This window comes from Argentina anserina, chromosome 5 (assembly GCF_933775445.1).
Source record: "Argentina anserina chromosome 5, drPotAnse1.1, whole genome shotgun sequence".
Classification (NCBI taxonomy): domain Eukaryota; kingdom Viridiplantae; phylum Streptophyta; class Magnoliopsida; order Rosales; family Rosaceae; genus Argentina; species Argentina anserina.
This window is the reverse complement of record NC_065876.1, coordinates 7,339,917-7,357,810: the sequence shown is the minus strand read 5'-3', so window position 1 is coordinate 7,357,810 and position 17,894 is coordinate 7,339,917. Positions and strand designations below refer to the sequence as shown.

General features: G+C 40.9%; 1 protein-coding gene across 1 annotated transcript; it reads right to left on the bottom strand.

Annotated features, from left to right (window-relative positions):
- Window positions 1-14,367: 14,367 nt before the first annotated feature.
- LOC126796451 (1-aminocyclopropane-1-carboxylate synthase) lies at window positions 14,368-16,940 on the bottom strand. The gene is made up of 4 exons (XM_050523275.1): window positions 16,632-16,940; window positions 16,414-16,545; window positions 16,143-16,303; window positions 14,368-15,624 (listed from the first exon to the last, which is right to left on the bottom strand). Exons 1-4 carry the CDS (start codon window positions 16,800-16,802, stop codon window positions 14,622-14,624), a joined length of 1,467 nt encoding a protein of 488 aa, XP_050379232.1. The 5' UTR covers window positions 16,803-16,940; the 3' UTR covers window positions 14,368-14,621.
- Between the last annotated feature and the right edge of the window lie 954 nt (window positions 16,941-17,894).

Here is a 17,894-nt window from a genome sequence, read left to right as displayed (position 1 = left end):
ACCGAACCTGACTGTTTTTTTTTGATAAAAACCTGTTCTATCTTGCCAAACCCGTCCACTTTTTTATTATGCAATAACGCTTGAATGACTATATTCGATTTGTCATAAATTTTTTTTAAATAACTTAAATCAATATTTATTAATAGATGTGACGTATCCGACTATTCAAAAAAAAAATATATAGGGTGAAAATGTTAAAAAAATAGTGATGAATTGTTACAAAGAATATAATACACATCAAATAGGGATAACCATTATATTTATTCATTGATAAGGAGACTTTATATATATGCATTACATTGAGTATCCGGTTAAATAAGGGATTATATATCATTCCTTATTTACACTGACATATACTAACTATGACAAGATACACCGGAAGATTACGGAGAGTAATTCTCCTACAACACCCCCATTTGTATCGCGATCCTAATGTGTCATGGTGCATAACCGTTGCCTCGGTAAAAACCTTGCCAATCAAAACAAAAACCTATTAGGTAAAATAAAAAAACTTGGTCGAAGGGAAAAATGGCACAACACACCAACTACAATTGAAGATAGCATGTGGAATAGACTCCCCCTGAAGTCTACAAAACAACTCCCCCCTGATCAGTAATTTAATCTTGGAGTTTAGATAGATAGCGTAAACGAACGCTCTTCACATTCTTCAAAAGTAGCAATGGGTCAATGATTTGAATATCAAATCTCGCAAAGCATTCTTAAATCAAACATGTACACTTATCCGTACATAGATCAAAAGAAAGAGAATTGCATAACAACTCAAAACAAGAGTTTATAATGAAAAACAAATTCACACGTGGTATGACCTTCAAGCATTTAAACAGTCATAATTTCTTCGATACAATAGGTATGGATGAACCGTAAAACGTTATGAAAAGTAGACACCCATGGTTTTCCAGTGATATATGGTTCACAACCTAGTTCGTTCTGAGCTGATCACAAATCTTGGTCGAAGTTGACTCAGCTGTAGTTTCCGGACAGATCCGTCCTATTTTACTAAAACATCTATAACTTACTCAATATAATAGATATTTTCAAATGGTTGGTGTTCCTGGAATGTAGACACATAGATCTTTCCAATGATACTAAATTCACCATTTTCAACAAGTGAGTTGCCCTATAGGTCCCGTGGAATTTGACATACGAATCTCGGCAGATTCTAACATCACTTCATTAAAGTGTCTTTTGTGTTGGGATATAGGATTTGATGTCATAACGTGCTATGATCAAGCATTGACATATGTGTGTGCACACTCAGTCATCATCTTGGCCTTATGAGTTTAAATCAAATGAGGTGTCAAGTCATGTATATTACAACAAGTACATACATACACATATCGTACTTAAATGTGGAGAGTTTCATCTCTTAAGACTTATCATCGCTCATACGGCGGAAACACGTCTTTTATGACTTCGGATGATTCATGGAATACGTGTAGATATTAGTTTAAAGTCCTTGTTGCCAAACCCAACCGATGAACAACATCATCAATAACAGTCATCACTTTCGAGACCTAGTATTCTCAAGATCATTTCATTCCTAAGATACAACTGCATGCAATATTGCATATCCCCAGACAGTCCCCAAACAATTATGGGTAAATTACTTACACGTAACAAGGGCCCTAGTTATAAGCTTTAACTGCTTAATTGTCGCTCATGCTCATCCATTCATGCAAAATGAACATGGAATTACTGGGATATCCAATCCCGGCTATGCAATAAAAAGTCTACGAGTGAATTCTCCTGCATTGTCAGGGTGGTGAGCCCTGAGTTTTGAGCAATGAGCTTTGGAAATAAGCATTTGGCTCTTAGTTCATCAAGAGTCCATCACACTTCATTTTACTATCCCTACCTTAATCAAGTTATCGAACTCCGTGGTCTGGAGGCACTTGAATTAGGTGAAAACCAATCCATTTTAGGATCTTTATCTACATCTCTTAACTTAGTCCTAATAGAGATGATATGTGACCACAAGCTGCAAATTCAGTTGTTTTGGAAACTACCTACTGACAAGGTATTATGAGAACAAGAAGTTTCATATTTGATTCCAAGGCGTTTTGCTAGAGAGTTTGCGCAATAAGGTGAATCTAAACTCTTCTCTTTCTCACTACGCCTAACAAAGGTATAATCGATAGGATTTACATTTGCGGTGTTGGCATTACCTGACCAATTACCTATCTCTTTGTTAAAACTAGATCCTATGGCTTTCCAGAAGGTTGTGGCGGCGACATGGGTCGATCATCACCATCAATTCCTGTCGGATATCACTTTACATATAGGTCAATCTACAATGTTGGAATTTTACTTCAACTGAGTATGTATAATTCGACATCAAACTCATTCAACATCGTCATTCTTCGAGATCTTTCATTTGAATTAGTATTGATATTGAGGTGACCCCCAATGATAACCATCATCTAAGAAAACAGACGAGTGAGTATCATTGATCATAGATCAAGTTGTGCCATAACTCGCATTCAACAAGTATTATCGAACCAAGTGGTCTCTCTACACTTTCGTAAGAGTCACGGCCTAGTGACACCATCTACCACATTTGTGGAGTCACCACGTCACCAACAAATAGTGACTACATGTCCATTTGTCGGACATCAATCCTTACATGCATAGTTGCAGCATGTATCTTTGATCTCGTCACTTCCATTTATATGACTATTAGGAACATGATGAGGCACAGTGGGACAAACCACGACAAAACCAAGTCGTTGAAGTTTGAACAAACTTGTTCTTCTCTCTCCCTAACAACGGGAGACTGACTCATCAAAAGTGACTAAATGAGATCACCTATTAAGGTCTTTATATAAGCGGATATAGGTGGAAGTTAATGTCTTATTCAAAGATAAAATTCAACATCAAATAACCCATTATTATGCGCTTGTGGAGGCGCAATTTGACACATAAAATATGTGGACGATAAACCGTTAACATAATCCGTTAACAAATATGCATATCGTTAGACTTGAAATATTAACATGTGAATCCTTACAACCGTAATGTCAATAATGATGGTTTAGATGGATACTATAAAACAAGACACGCTACAAGCCGTAGCTTATGGTTCAAATTGTTGGTTCGTTGGAAGCCTAGGCACATCAACGACCAAAACCGAACCTCTGTTTTACACTTCATTGAATGGTTCACTGACTTTTTGAACCTCGAATGCTACGAAATTTTAGGGACAAGTAAACATGGGTGTTATGAATCTAATACCACCGGCCTCATAACCGGAACCGGCTGGAATATTTGCCGGAGGTCAGTGACCACTTGTGTCGAGCGGTTCAACATGTTCAAGGTTTCCAAATATGCTCAAATTTTGTGAGTAGGTAGCCTTGGATGTTAGGAATCAGTGGCCGTAAGTACAACATCAATAGCCCACCGAAAGGTAGGTGAACCGGTCCTCACAATGACAATTTCGCAATATGTAAATCCTGAAACTTTAGGCTTTTTCAACTTTTGTCATTGTTTTGGGTGCTCCATAACATCTAAGTGTTATGGTTTGAGTTTAACTATGATATATGTATCACCACAATATATTGTATCCTCGAAGTGAATCATAAAAAGCCGATCTAGGATTCCATCTTATATCTCATTCTCTTTAGCATAGGAGGATGTATGTCACTCCTAAATTTTGCTAAAGAATAGGCTTAGAGATTGAGCATAGTTAATGAAGGATCATAGATGAGGCTTATGCACTTGTTAACGCATAGATTATATCTCTATTATTTTGGAGAAATATTATTGATCCATAAAACATCTTTGCTCAAAAGAATAGCCTAAACAAGTCATCGATTCATTATTCCAAATTATAGTATCGTGAAAGAATACAATTCACAATATTTAGACTCATGAGATGCGCTACATTATTAGAAGCAATATAGAAAAACTCGTTCACAATGAGTTTGTAAGTGATAAATAATGTTGGCACATGGATTGTCTTCAAGTAGCTTATCGTCTAACCAATTTTTATACATGGTATCGTTGTGAATTTATCAACGTAGACAACTACTATAACAAAAACCATTTCAAAGGTTCAATTGCTTTCTTGATACATAAAAACATGTGACTTGAATCATAATACCGTAAGACATTTAAACTTGAGTCTAAACCGCTCTTGATTCTATGGGTGATGATCTCATCATCATAGTCACAATGGATTAAAACTAAATCTATTAATAGCTTTCATTTAGCTATGCACTTAACGTGTCTTTAACATATTAATAAATAAGAATATAGAGACAAGTAATCTTAGATTAAGACATATAAATATCATAATATAAAGCTCGGAAAGTGCATTGATATAGTCCCGAATGCCCGCTTAACGTTACTTAAGGGTTTTAGACCCTCAAATATCATTCACGAGTGATTTTGACATGCAAATATCATGCATATGCACCATAGATCCAAATACAAGGATCGGTGTTGCCTAGGCATACCCAAAAAGGGTTACCGGCATAAAAAAAAAGAGCCAAAAAGGCGAAGAGTTCATAAGGAGGTCGTACATGGGACGATGCTGAGGCCGTGCCGGGGGAGGGGGGGGGGGGGGAAGGGGGGGCTTCATGGGGTCTGCGGGGGGCTGCAGGATGCCTAGGGCGCCGAGACAAGAGTTTGGCCAATTTTTTATGCCATTAGGTGTAAAACCGGGTGGAGGACAGAAGATTCGGAGGATACTGTTGTTGGCATAAGATTATGCCCAGCCATAATCAGCGCAACTATCAGCACACTAAGGCCCATAAATAGCCCAGCCTCACAGTACCAACAGAAAGACAGCTGCACTAGCTGTGAAACAAGCCGCCCGCGGCCCAAACAGACTACGGACGTGCCCTCACGCGCATCCCAAATGGAGCTTCAGAGAACACCTCAACTAGACTTAATCCCACATCGGAAGATGAGGGAATGATCTACCTCAACTCAGCTATAAAAGGACAAACCTTTAACATCATAAGGTAAGCAAACTAAACCACTCACTGTTACTTTGCATAAATTATTATCAATTTGACTTGAGCATCAGAGAGCTGAAGACCACGCCACCGTGGTTTCCACTTTGACGATTCGTGCTACTTCTGACAGGAACGGAACAAGAAGCACGGCGTATCTTGTGAACGAATAGTGAAGCGTATTATCACAGTGCAATACACTACATTAACATTGGCGCCGTATGCGGGAAAATGCAACAAAAAGTTCCCGTAAAACACATCAACATCTAGCGAAGCAACTACACTTCGAAATGAGCACTCCCAACTCTCTACCCTCTATTCCGGTCGACGGTCATGTGGAAAACATAACGGACCTTAGCCTCAACCATCCTATATCCTCCACAAACGACCCTATAATTCTCACCCCTATACCCGGGACGGTCGCCAGCACTAGCGCGACTCCCTACCCCATGATCGCTGCAAGGATGGTGAACATGGAAAAAGACCTCGCCGAATGCCAACAGCGCGAGACACTCGAGCGCTAGAAGGCTGCGGCTTTGCAGGCCGAACTCGACAGGATGCGATCACAGCTGGAAAGGGTAGAATGCAGTCATCAGCACGAAGAATCACAGCGCGAAAGCATCGCGCAAACAAAAGGGCGGGAACAGGTCAACCTATGCATCAGCTTGACCCCCTCTGAACTCACTAGTAAGTGGCCACAATCTCCCAGGCGTATTCGCAACCGCGTAGAAGGAAGCATGAGCGTCACTTCTCGCTCACGACCCCATACCACTGGCCACAGTACAGACCCCACGCTGGCCTTGATATTATAGCGGTTAACTGCCATTGAGTAACGGGACGCAAATCTGCGGTGTCAGCCAGTATTTGCGGCCAGGCCGGGCCCCTTCACCACGTGAATAATGAATACTGTACACCCATCACAAACTAAGAGTCCGAAGATTACGCCATACACGGGTGAGGACAACCCGTTCCGACACATTGATAACTTCATAAAAGTCACCGCCAGCTGAGAATTTGATGATGCCACACTCTGTCACCTGTTCAGCGAAACATTAGATGAGGATGCCATGAACTGGTTTTTTGAGCAGCCGGCGAATTCCATGGGTTCGTTTTCACAGTTGACTACGACATTCCTCAACCGGTTCATCCTCATAGCCGGTGCAACACACATAACAGACAGTCTGTTACAGGTAAAGCAGGAGAGCAGGGAGACGTTGGGCGCCTTTGTCATGCGATGGCAGACGACCGCATTCAAATGTCGGAACCTCAACAAAACATTTACCTTGGTTGCATTCAAGGAAGGACTGCGGTATGAGAATTTCTTGTTCCACATCAACGTGGACCCAAGAATGCGCGACCCCACCTACGATGAAATTATGACAGAGGCGGTGCGGTACGCTCAGACGAAATATGTCACATACGGGGAAAAACGAACTCCAGTACCATCAGACAAGAGCAATACGATGCAGTCATCCATACTTGCAAACACGATCCCCTTACAGCGCGAGCTCTTCCCTGGTATTGAAGACCGCAACAAAGGAAGGAAAAGAGAGTGGCACCAATCAAACCACCATGACGGGCGTAACCATGATGGACACAGTGGCCGAGATAAGAACAGGAGACTCGGCGACGAGCGTCGCGACAACAGAGACACCGCCGAGAGAAGAAACCCTAGAAGACTTCTTCCACAAACATCAGGGGACATTGAGAAAGCCAGGGAGGCCACAATGCCCTCAAACTGAGGCGAAAACTGGTAAGTGGTGCAGGTTTCATGAAAATAGAAGCCACAACACGAATAATTGTAGAACCCTCCGCACACTGAGAGCCAACGACGATACAGGGGTTCAGACAGCACATCCAAGAGCACAACAGAACGTGGTAGCCGCATTTGAGAACTTATGGCGCATCAACGTAATTGAGGGCATGGCCCCAATGACAAGCATGTCCAACCGTGCAAAAAAGCGCTTCGCCCGCAGCAACCACCTAAGACAAGTGTGCGTCATCACGAAGGGAAACTCCAAAAGGCAAAAGGAATGATGGAAGCAAATCACATTCTCTGAAGAAGAAGAAGAAGAAATCAGCATCTCTCTACCCAACGACGACACATTCCTCATAGATGCGGTCTTGGGTGGACAGTGGGAAGTGGGTAAAATGATGATCGATACAGGGTCCGCAGTTAATGTCCTATTTAAGGGATGCTACGAGAAGATGAAGCGTAGTAGTAAGAAGTTAATACAAGACCACAAACCGCTGATCAGCTTCTCCGGAGGTATAACCCAATCTCTAGGCTCAGACTACATGACGGTACGTATTGGGACTGCGCCATGCACAGTCTGCGTCAAAGCTGAGTTCATCATAGTTAATGCCTACAATTCTTACAATGGGATCATCGGCCTACTCTCAACCGAATGTGAACCTTCATTGATAGGTACATGATGCTCATCAAATTCCCAACCCCAAATGGAACATGGCAGGTCCGGGGATCACAGTCTATGGCGAAAAAGCGCCAAGCACGCGCAGTTAGACGCACGCGTAATCGGCACGAAATCTTGGTGGTACATGATGCAAAAAACTTAACCGACGAGGTCATTGACGCGCGAGATGGCGACGTAACAAAAAGTAAGGGCAACAAAAAGACTACGCCTTATGAAGCCAAGACTCTGGTGAATCCCGAATATTCATTGAAAAGCATCACACCATTCCCGCACCACCCGGAGCAAAAGATAAAGATCAACGCTACCCTTAGCCCCACAGTGGAGAGAGACCTAACAAACTTCTTGGGAGAAAGCATAGAAGTATTCGCATGGTCATACGAGAATATGCCTGGCATCTCGCCTAACATCATCATGCACGAGCTACACATCAAACCTTCTGTATATCTAGTCAAACATAAGCGTCGTAGCTTCGATGACGAAAAAAGCATGGCAATACGCCAAGAGGTCGACAAGTTGAAGGGCATGAAGTTCATTAGGGAGGTCCAGTATCCAGAGTGGATTTCAAACTGTGTCATGGTTCGTAAAGCCAACGGCAAATGACAGATATATGTGGATTATAAGAACGTGAATAAGACATGCCCTAAAGATAGCTTTCCTTTACCTAGAATCGATCAACTAATCGACGCAACAACAGCTTATGAGTTGATAAGCATGATGGACGCCTACTCTGGGTACAACCAAATATGCATGAACCCTGCGGATCAAGAAGCTACGACTTTCGAAACTGACATGAGCCTTTATTGTTACAATGTCATGCCCTTTGGGTTAAAGAATGCAGAGGCTACATATGTGTGTTGTGTCACACAAATGTTCGATAAACACATCGGTTATGAGATTGAAGTATACATGGATGATATGTTGGCGAAGAGCGTCAAAGCCGAGGACCACGTAGCCAACCTCCGAACCATCTTCAACGTGCTTAAAAAGTACAAGATGCGGTTGAACCCAGAAAAGTGTTTTTTCAGCGTAACGACAAGCAAGTTCCTGGGCTACATCGTTAGTCAACGCGGCATAGAAGCAAACCCGGAAAAAGTACAGGCCATTCTGGACATGGTGCAGCCAGTACTTAAGAAGGATGTGGAAGCCCTTCAAGGCAGACTCGTGGCATTATCACGATTCATCTGAAGGATGACCGACAAATGTGAACCATTCTTCAAGCTATTAAGGCGTTTCAAGAGCAAACTGATTGAGTGGACACTCGACTGCCATGAAGCATTTTAAGGGGGTAAAATACTACCTTGCCGCGGTACCATTATTGTCAACCCCGTATCTAGGAGAACCGCTGTACCTTTACCTCGCAGTATCCATAACCGCGGTTAGCAGGGCATTAGTTCGCCGAGACATAACTAAAGAGTTGCCAGTCTTCTACACTGGCAGGGCCATGAACGGTCCGGAGACGAGATACCTGACACTAGAACAATTAGGTATTGTGCTTATCATCGCAACTAGACAACTGCGCCATTACTTCCAACTTCACAGTATCCACGTACTTACAAACCACCCCCTCAAACAAGTACTACAGAATCCAGAACACTCGGGGCGGCTCAGCAAGTGGGCTATTGAGCTGACAGAATTTGACATCGAATACAAGCCACAACCCGCTATAAAGGGCCAAGCCGTAGCTGATTTTATTACAGAAATGATTCCCCGAGATACGACTGAGACAACACCAGGCGATGTCATAACCAACACCAAAATTTAACCATGGAACTTACACATGGATGGTTCCAGTTGCGCCAAGTCTAGCGGTGCAGACATCATCTTGAGTGGACCAAGGGGACTAGAGCTGGAGTACGCTCTCAAATTCAATTTTGCTGCCTCTAATAATGTAGCGGAATATGAAGCACTGATTGTAACGCCGCAGCAAGCAACACCGCAGCCAAAGACGAACAACCTAAACCTATAAGTTAGAGAGTTAATCAGATGTAGCCTAAGAATATCACAATGAAGAACATGAAGAACACGAAGAACACCAAACCCACTTTGATGGAAAACCCAAGCCTAAAACCACTGCATCACCCTATAACCCAAAAATCACCAAAACCAACCCAAAATGCAAACACGAATAGGAAGTTTTGACCAATACATACCTTGAAGGCCGATTTGCACAAATAATCCCAGCAAGATTCCGGCCAAGCTTGGAGAATAGGGTCGAGAGCAAAGGAGGGAACGAGAGAGCTTTCAGAATTCAAAAAGCTTGGAACTATCGATAATGACAGTTCCTCTCTCCCTTTCACCCTTTTATATTAACCCCACACTTCATCACACCTGTTGATCTCTCAAAGCCACTTCCCAGCCGTTGATATAGAAAGACATTACTCGCATCTTAGCCGTTGACCCAAAAGGCGTCATCCCAGATCTCGCCACGTTGACCCAAGAACTTCCTCAGCCACTAACGTCACCCTCTCCCGAAATTGAACCGTCTACGACACATTCACCCAATGTATGTACGACACGTGCTCCCACAACGCGAATAACGCCTATCTCGGATCATGTCACAATGCTCAAAGGTAGCGTCTGAAGACGTTCTACACGTAAAGATTTACTATGCTATGACGGACGCACTACGCTCAGAGATAGCGTCTAAAGACGTCATATGCGTAAATATTTACTACGCTATGACGGACACACTACGCTCAAAGATATCGTTTAAAGACGTCCTACGCGTAAAAATTGACTACGCTATGACGAACGCACTACGCTCAAAGATAGCATCTAAAGACGTCATACACGTAAATATTTACTACGCTATGACGAACACACTACGCTCAAAGATATCGTCTAAAGACGTCCTACGCGTAAAGATTTACTACGCTATGACGAACACACTACGCTCAAAGATATCGTCTAAAGACGTCCTACGCGTAAAGATTTACTACGCTATGACGGACGCACTACGCTCAAAGATAGCGTCTAAAGACATCCTATGCATAAATATTTACCACGCAATGATTGACGCACTACGCTCAAAGATAACATTCAAAGACGCCCCATGCGTAAAGATTTAATACGCTATGATGGACGCACCATGACCAACAACAACACCCAAAGATGCCCACCACACAGTTTATTACATCGTCCGCAACTTAGGTGGCATTCCTTAACCAGGGAGTGGGGGGACTCCGATAGGAGTCCGCGGGACCCACTGCTGATTATGGCAAAATGCTTAATTTTAACTCCTTAGTCAAGAAATTGCATGCCTAAACTGGGAACTTGGGGGCACTTCTTGGCATAGGCTTATGCCCAGCCATAATCAGCGCAACTATCAGCACACTAAGGCCCATAAATAGCCCAGCTTCGCAGTACCAGCAGAAAGACAGCCGCACTAGCTGTGTAACAAGTCGCCCCGTGACCCAAACTGACTACGGACGTGCTCTTACGCGCATCCCAAATGGAGCTCCAGAGAACACCTCAACTTGACTTAATCCCACATGGGAAGATGAGGGAATGATCTACCTCAACTCAGCTATAAAAGGACAAATCTTTGGCATCATAAGGTAAGCAAACTAAACCACTCACTGTTACTCTGCATAAATTATTATCAATCTGACTTGAGCATCGGAGAGTTGAAGACTATGCCGTCGTGGTCTCCACTTTGACTATTCGTGCTACTTGTGATAGGAACGAAACAAGGAGCACGACGTATCTTGTGAACGAATAGTGAAGCGTATTGTCACAATGCAATACACTACATTAACAACTGTCAAGGCCGTAGCTCACGAACCTGTTATAGTTTGTTACTCCCCTAATCTTGTACGAGCGTTAGTTCAATTCGAACTTTGTGAAAGCATCACCATATTTTGAAACGGTGGAATATAGAGTGGATTACATGGCGTGTAACACTACAAATCATCACTAAAACAAAGTGGACACATGTCATAACAAGACATCAATCAAGGTTTCATCATGCCAATGAGGCATAAATATGCTACAACAAGCATTGTCGGGTCGAAATAAAACCGAGAGCAAATCCTCATGGCTCAGAATCCTTCGGCATTTTGCAATGCTAGTTTGCAAAGTGTTGGTCAAAATCAATAGATGATGACCTAATCTGCCAAACATTATGGAGAACCGAAACAGATGTATAATAACAACATCAATGATCATATAAATATGCATTGCGCCACACAAAGATCGTGTAAGCTTGATTTATGCCAGAATTAAAACTGTGGGCTCATGTAAGTAGTGTCATGTAATATGTAATGTGTGACATTGCATTAACATATTGCTTTTGGTAATGAAACCATAAATGCATTGAGACATTCTAGTATGTTTGTTTACTTGAACTACATGAGAATTTTATAGCCAACAATCGGATTGAGATCTTGATCATGAAATCAATTTAAAGTGTAACGACTAAGTAGCTATAGTCACACTTGTGCGGTGAATATATTCAAAAAAATTTGGGAAAATACATGGATTTATAGTCATTCGGACTATTAACTGAAGCATTTATGCTTCATTATTTTTATTTAATAACCGCAATGTATAATTGCTTTTGTAATCCATGTAATAGTGAGAAGATATTCTCATGTTCTTCCATATAATGAGTGTCTTGTTTCAAGAACTTCTCATATCTTGTTCTTGTATATTTTAACCATAATGTTTTTGTCTTTCAATGTAACGATGTTGTACCAAAAGAAATTAATCTGGACTAGGTGCATAAACACAGTTCAGGCGCATGTTGCGGTCAACAAGATGGAAGATTCATTATGTATCAATGTACGATACAACTTCCAAGTATTGAATTGTAGGTCAAATCCTAAAGTATGGTAACTCAATTTAATAAACCGTGACAATTTCGGTCACAATGGTATAAGTGACAATTTCAGTCACAAACCGGTGGTATAAGCGACAATTTATGTCACAAACCGATGTTTGTCCCCTTTTTTTCAAACTTGTAGCTACACACAACGGCTACGAATGGTAATAGCGGCACTCCCAGCCACTCCTAAAACTCGGTACCAGGGGAATCATATCCCTGTATAACACCAGAGAAGCGAAAGAATTGAGTTGAAAAGGAAAATGGAGGTTGAAAGATCCCGATGAAAGACAAAATTCAGAAGAATTTAAATTGCATGAAAGCACCAATGTTAATTTAAAAACATACTTGGTTGTATGCCAAATAAACAGTGTATTAGTTGCTCTTGTTTAATTCCACGGTCACACTTGAATCTACGAATGCGTTGAGAAGTGACTCTCACCATTCAATTTTGTATGGTCATGTGATAAATTTCACCAAAATGAAAACATATGGTTAGTTTAAATTCATCACAGTAGAAAATCAGTCTAAATAAAAATGAAATTACTAAAGTAACAGTAGGGTAAAAACACTTTTTACCTGAGATAATTACCATTCCCTATTTACCAATTTACTGATTTACCGGAAGAGGCAAAAACCTCTTCTACCAAGTCGAGTCAAGCCGGAGAAGGACACCCACTGAATCCGGGTCGACCTCGAAGGTCTAGAGCGCCGGGGTTGCTCGAGGAGGGTCGTCGGCTTCTGGGTTTTTAGGCACGTAAGTCGACGACCCAAGGCTGGGTTCACGTTGCCGGCGTCTGGTTGCTTAGCGTTGTCGGTGTTGTGCTATGTCATTAAAATCTGGGCATGCGAACGACGACTTCGGGGCTCCGACAGCAAGGCCAAGTCTGAGGTCGGGGGACGGCGGGATTCTGGGCAAGACTAGCAGCGTTAAGGCGGTAGGTTGGCGACGAAGGCGACGCTGTTACATAACGGAGCAAATGAGGGTGCCTAGAGTAAATTTCTAGGTGCCCGGAGCAAGAAACGATTTCTGTTTTTTTTTCGTCTTTTCTGCGATTTTTTTTTTCAACAGAAGAATTTCTTCATGATTTTTCCTCTTATTCCGTCAAATTATTTCATGACATAAGGAATTTTTTTCAGAAATTAGGCTTCTAAACCTATGAACTCAGGGTTAGAACGTGCTGATAACGTGTTACAGAAGAATGTAATACGCATCAAATAGGGAGAAACATCATCTTTATTCATTGATAAGAATGCCTTATATAGACATTACATTGAGTATCCCTTTGAATAATGGATTATATATCATTCCTTATTTAGATTAACCTATACTAATTAGGACAAGATACACCGGAAGATTACAGAGAGTAATTTTCCTACAACATGAATCTAATTTTTATGAAAAAAAAAATTCTATCTTCAAAACATTAATGAAGTTATCAAAGAACTTTGGACATCTGAATGTAATTAATTACAGTAAGCTTCTGAAGCTTCAAAATGAATTGTACAAATGTACAATAGATTAAACAAGCTTCATACTTCTCATGGAAACTCAAAATATGATCAATCCGGCGAGTAATTATTATGTGTACCGCCATAATTGAATGCACTGTCATGTGGTGTACTCAGTTAATCATATGGTATAAATCGTATAATTAACATGCACGCGGTGAAAATGACAAAAAATTATTTACATATAAGAACCAATCATAAACAATCACATTAAAAAATCGACCAATAATATTAAAAGGTACACCACTTAAGAATATGTGGCTAGTATATATAATAATTAAGACAACTAATCAACGTCCAATTTTAATATTCTGAGCCCGTATGTATCTTAAGATATATTGAACCTGAACAACTCGTTGCAGTCAGCGTTCTTCTGGTTTTATTTTATTAGAAATGAACAAGCTAGTCTATTGATTCTGTTCATAATATAAAATTGTCCTGACCATTTCAAAGGTGGATAGCAGAGCAGCCAACAAAGAACTTTGATAGAGAGGCGAATGAAATTCTTGCATCTTTTCCAGAAGTATCTAGTATATTCATTGATATACACATTCGATCTGATGTCGAAACTCGAAAACTGAACAATAGTGAAAGCACTCAAAACTCTTTGATGGAAATCATTACAAAATAAGACAAACTTATTCCACTGAAGTGAAAATGGAAAAACCTGCAGCCTACAGGTAAGAAAACATTGCATGTTTTCACAATAGCTTCTTAGGTGGAATTCCTAGTGTCTTAGTTATTTCTTGTGTTATTTTACGAGCATTCTCATTCAACTAGCTAACAATTAACCTAGAATATTGAAATACAAGAACTAAGAGAAAACTCGCATCAGGGTTTCTGGCATGCATGTCTAAATGGAGATGATTTTTACTACTAAGTGGCTCGAACAAGAGGTGACTGAGGAATAGGGGAATGCGGTGACATAGTGCCCTCATCGAATCTTCGAAAATTGAAGCTGAGAGTACTTGGCCTTTTGTTACTTTGGCAGCGGCTCTTATTCTTCTTCATTGCTAACACAGCTGCGTCCTTGTCTTGAAGCACAAATTTTCTGATTCGTTCCAAAGCAACTTCCATCGTCTGGTCGTCCATGTTGGCAAAGCAAACCCTAAACCAACCTGGTTCGGGGCAATGAAAAGAAACACCTGGTGAAACATTGAGCTTAACTTCATGGATTATAATTCTCCACAATGCCATTTCTGCTTCAAAAGTTTGCTCCTTCAAATGTTTGTGCAAGTCCATCCACACAAACAAGCCACCATTGCTCTTCAAACAAGTAGTGCCTTGTTCCTCAAGTCCCACAGTGAATCTCGAGTGCCTTTCTTTCAACTTCTTGGCATTTTCTACAATGAATGTATCCACGAACTCGTTGTCTGACAGCATGGATGCAATTAAACGCTGAGTTTGTGTAGAAACCAACCCGAAACTCGACATTTTTCTCGCACAATTCACTACTGCATCATTGTATGAGTACACTATCCCAACCCTAAAGCCAGGGAACCCCATGTCCTTGGATAGACTGTAGACAATGTGAACCAGGTCCCGGTTGCATTCAACATCTTCTTCCTCGAGTATTTCAGCAATGCTGATGAACCTAGGTTGAGTGAACACAGTGGCAGCATAGATCTCATCACAGACTAGGTGAATATTCTTCTCATTGATGAAACTCACTAGGCTCTTCAGGGTTTCTCTGTCTATAACTGTGCCTAGTGGATTTGAGGGGTTGGTAATGAGCAAGCCTTTAACTCTGATATTGGCCTTTTGGGCTTTCTCATAGGCATCTTCCAAGGCAGATCTGGTGATCTTGAAATTGTTGGAGCTTTCACAAGCTACTGGAAGAAGTTGTACCCCAGTTCGCCATCTCAAGTCTCTATCGAATCTGCAATGAAGTACAAAATTTTATTAAGCAAAGCAACGATTATAACGACTACATGAGCCTTTGTGAATAAACTCTACTACTGATATGAAATCCTACGTCGAGAATCCGGAAGTAATAACTCGACAGACAATCTACGAGTAATATTTGTTTCCGTGTTTCCGTGTTTAGCTATTTCAATAAGTTTATGTGTAAGGTTCTGTCCTGTTAGATTTAGATGGACATATGGGTCCTCAATTTCCCCTAGGCATCTTTCAACTTTGTCAAAATGGGTAGATAGGTCGATGGAAATTAGTACCAAGATCGTTTTCATGCCCCCATCAATAATTCAAACTGGTCCAACAACACATAAGGGTGCAATTATTAAGGGTCCATTACCAAAAAAAAATTTAAGGGTCAACTCAATCTCTTTCGTTGCTAATTTCTCATATAATATTCGACTACTAGCCTAATTAGTTAATCTTTTCCTGTCTTAGTTGGATCAAATTTAACCAATATTAGAAAGATGACATGAAGCTTACCCTGGATAATATGGAATTGGCACCAGAAATGCCTCTCCGGGATCAGCCAAGCAAAAGGCAATCATCTCATGGGCTCCGGTTGCTCCGCCGCTCATCACAATGCGGTCAGGGTTGAATGTGACTCGATTTTCTCTCACTTTTCCCATGAAATTTGCTACAGCCTGTGGAATTTAAAAACAATAATTAATTAACATGTACTTTGTTAATGAGATTCTGTAATGATCCTAATTAAGAAATAAAGTTAGTCTTGTGGATTTTGGTAAATGCATACATTTCTGAACTCTGGCAAGCCATGATAGTCTTGAAAGATGGCTATGTCTTTGAATTCTTTTGCTCCTTGTGCTGTGCAAATGGATGCTTCTGGGTTTTTCAAGACCCATTCTTGAATCAAATCAAAAGAAAGCTGCATACATAAGATACCAATTAGTAAAATAGCCAAGAGATGAATTTATGCTTGCAAAACAAGGCTTCTGTTTCTGAACTTCTTACTTGATTTTCTGCAAGACCCATCTGAATAACCCCTTGAGGGTTGGTGGTGGGATGGTAAGGATTACTATCAAAGGCCTTCCAGCCATCAAAATACGGCGTGTTTTCGCCATGTCCTGTACCGGTTGCTATCTTAGACAGCAGTTGCTGTTGGTTGCTCGAAGTGAATCCCATTGTTCTTGTAATGCGCCTTATAGATCAAAGAACTTTTATGCAATGAGAAATATACCAAAATCCAGAAAGAGGAGCAAGCTAAATGGTCAAGTCCTTTGGAAATTACTTGTAAGATGTACTAAAGGGTTTTGTGATTGAATGAGGAATACATCTTCCTGAATGGTATTTATAGATGAGGTTATTGGTCTGAGATGGCTATGCAAATTAAATTAAGTGTTGGACCTTTTGCTCTGAATTGAGTGAATTCCTGGGTAGTTTCCATGAAGCTGTAATGGTGTAGGTGGAAGTTGGTTTGTGAGTTTTATTAGTTATTCTAAGTAGATGTTTTGAACTCTAAGCCAGTTGGGGGAGAACTGTTCCTTGGTGATGCCTTCATGTAAGGACAAGGCAATATTATTGAAGGTATCTTAAGTTCTTAACTGTCAGCCATTATGATATATTGAGCTATCTAGTTCAGTGTTTTGAGCGTAGTTCTCAATCCAGTCAAAATATGAGACAAGTGAAGTTTGTATCAATACGAGTCAGGTACACGGAGAATTATACGAGTTAGTTGAGTGTTTCACTTATTCGCAACAAAGATCCCATTTAGTATTAATTTAAAAAATTATTGATGTCATGTTAGATATATAATCACCAGTGTCACAAAGGTTTAATTAATTTACGAGAATGAGCCAACAATGCATGTTAAAATTAGAAGAGTATACCAAATTATATGCTTAAACTGAAAATGATCGACTTCCATATATATTCAAACTAGTTAAAAGCACAATTCTACTGCACTGCAAGAGATGATCGATTTCAAGTTTTCAACTGCTACTTATATCAAGATATGTATATGTGAATGATCACTATTGACAGTATTGAGTGATTAGTCTCACCAACTCAGTACGTAGGAGTGGTAGGACTTTGCATGTATCGGCCAAGAGGGGGTCAATGTAATCCGCAGCCCCGTTCTCCTAGTCAGCAGTTGAGCGCCAGGTGACGCTCAACTGCCATCCAATCTGACCGGTCGGTCACTGTTTGGCCAGATCGGACGGACTGCTAATCAGGTGATCAGAACTCATGAAATCCGTAAAGAAACCATTTCATGGG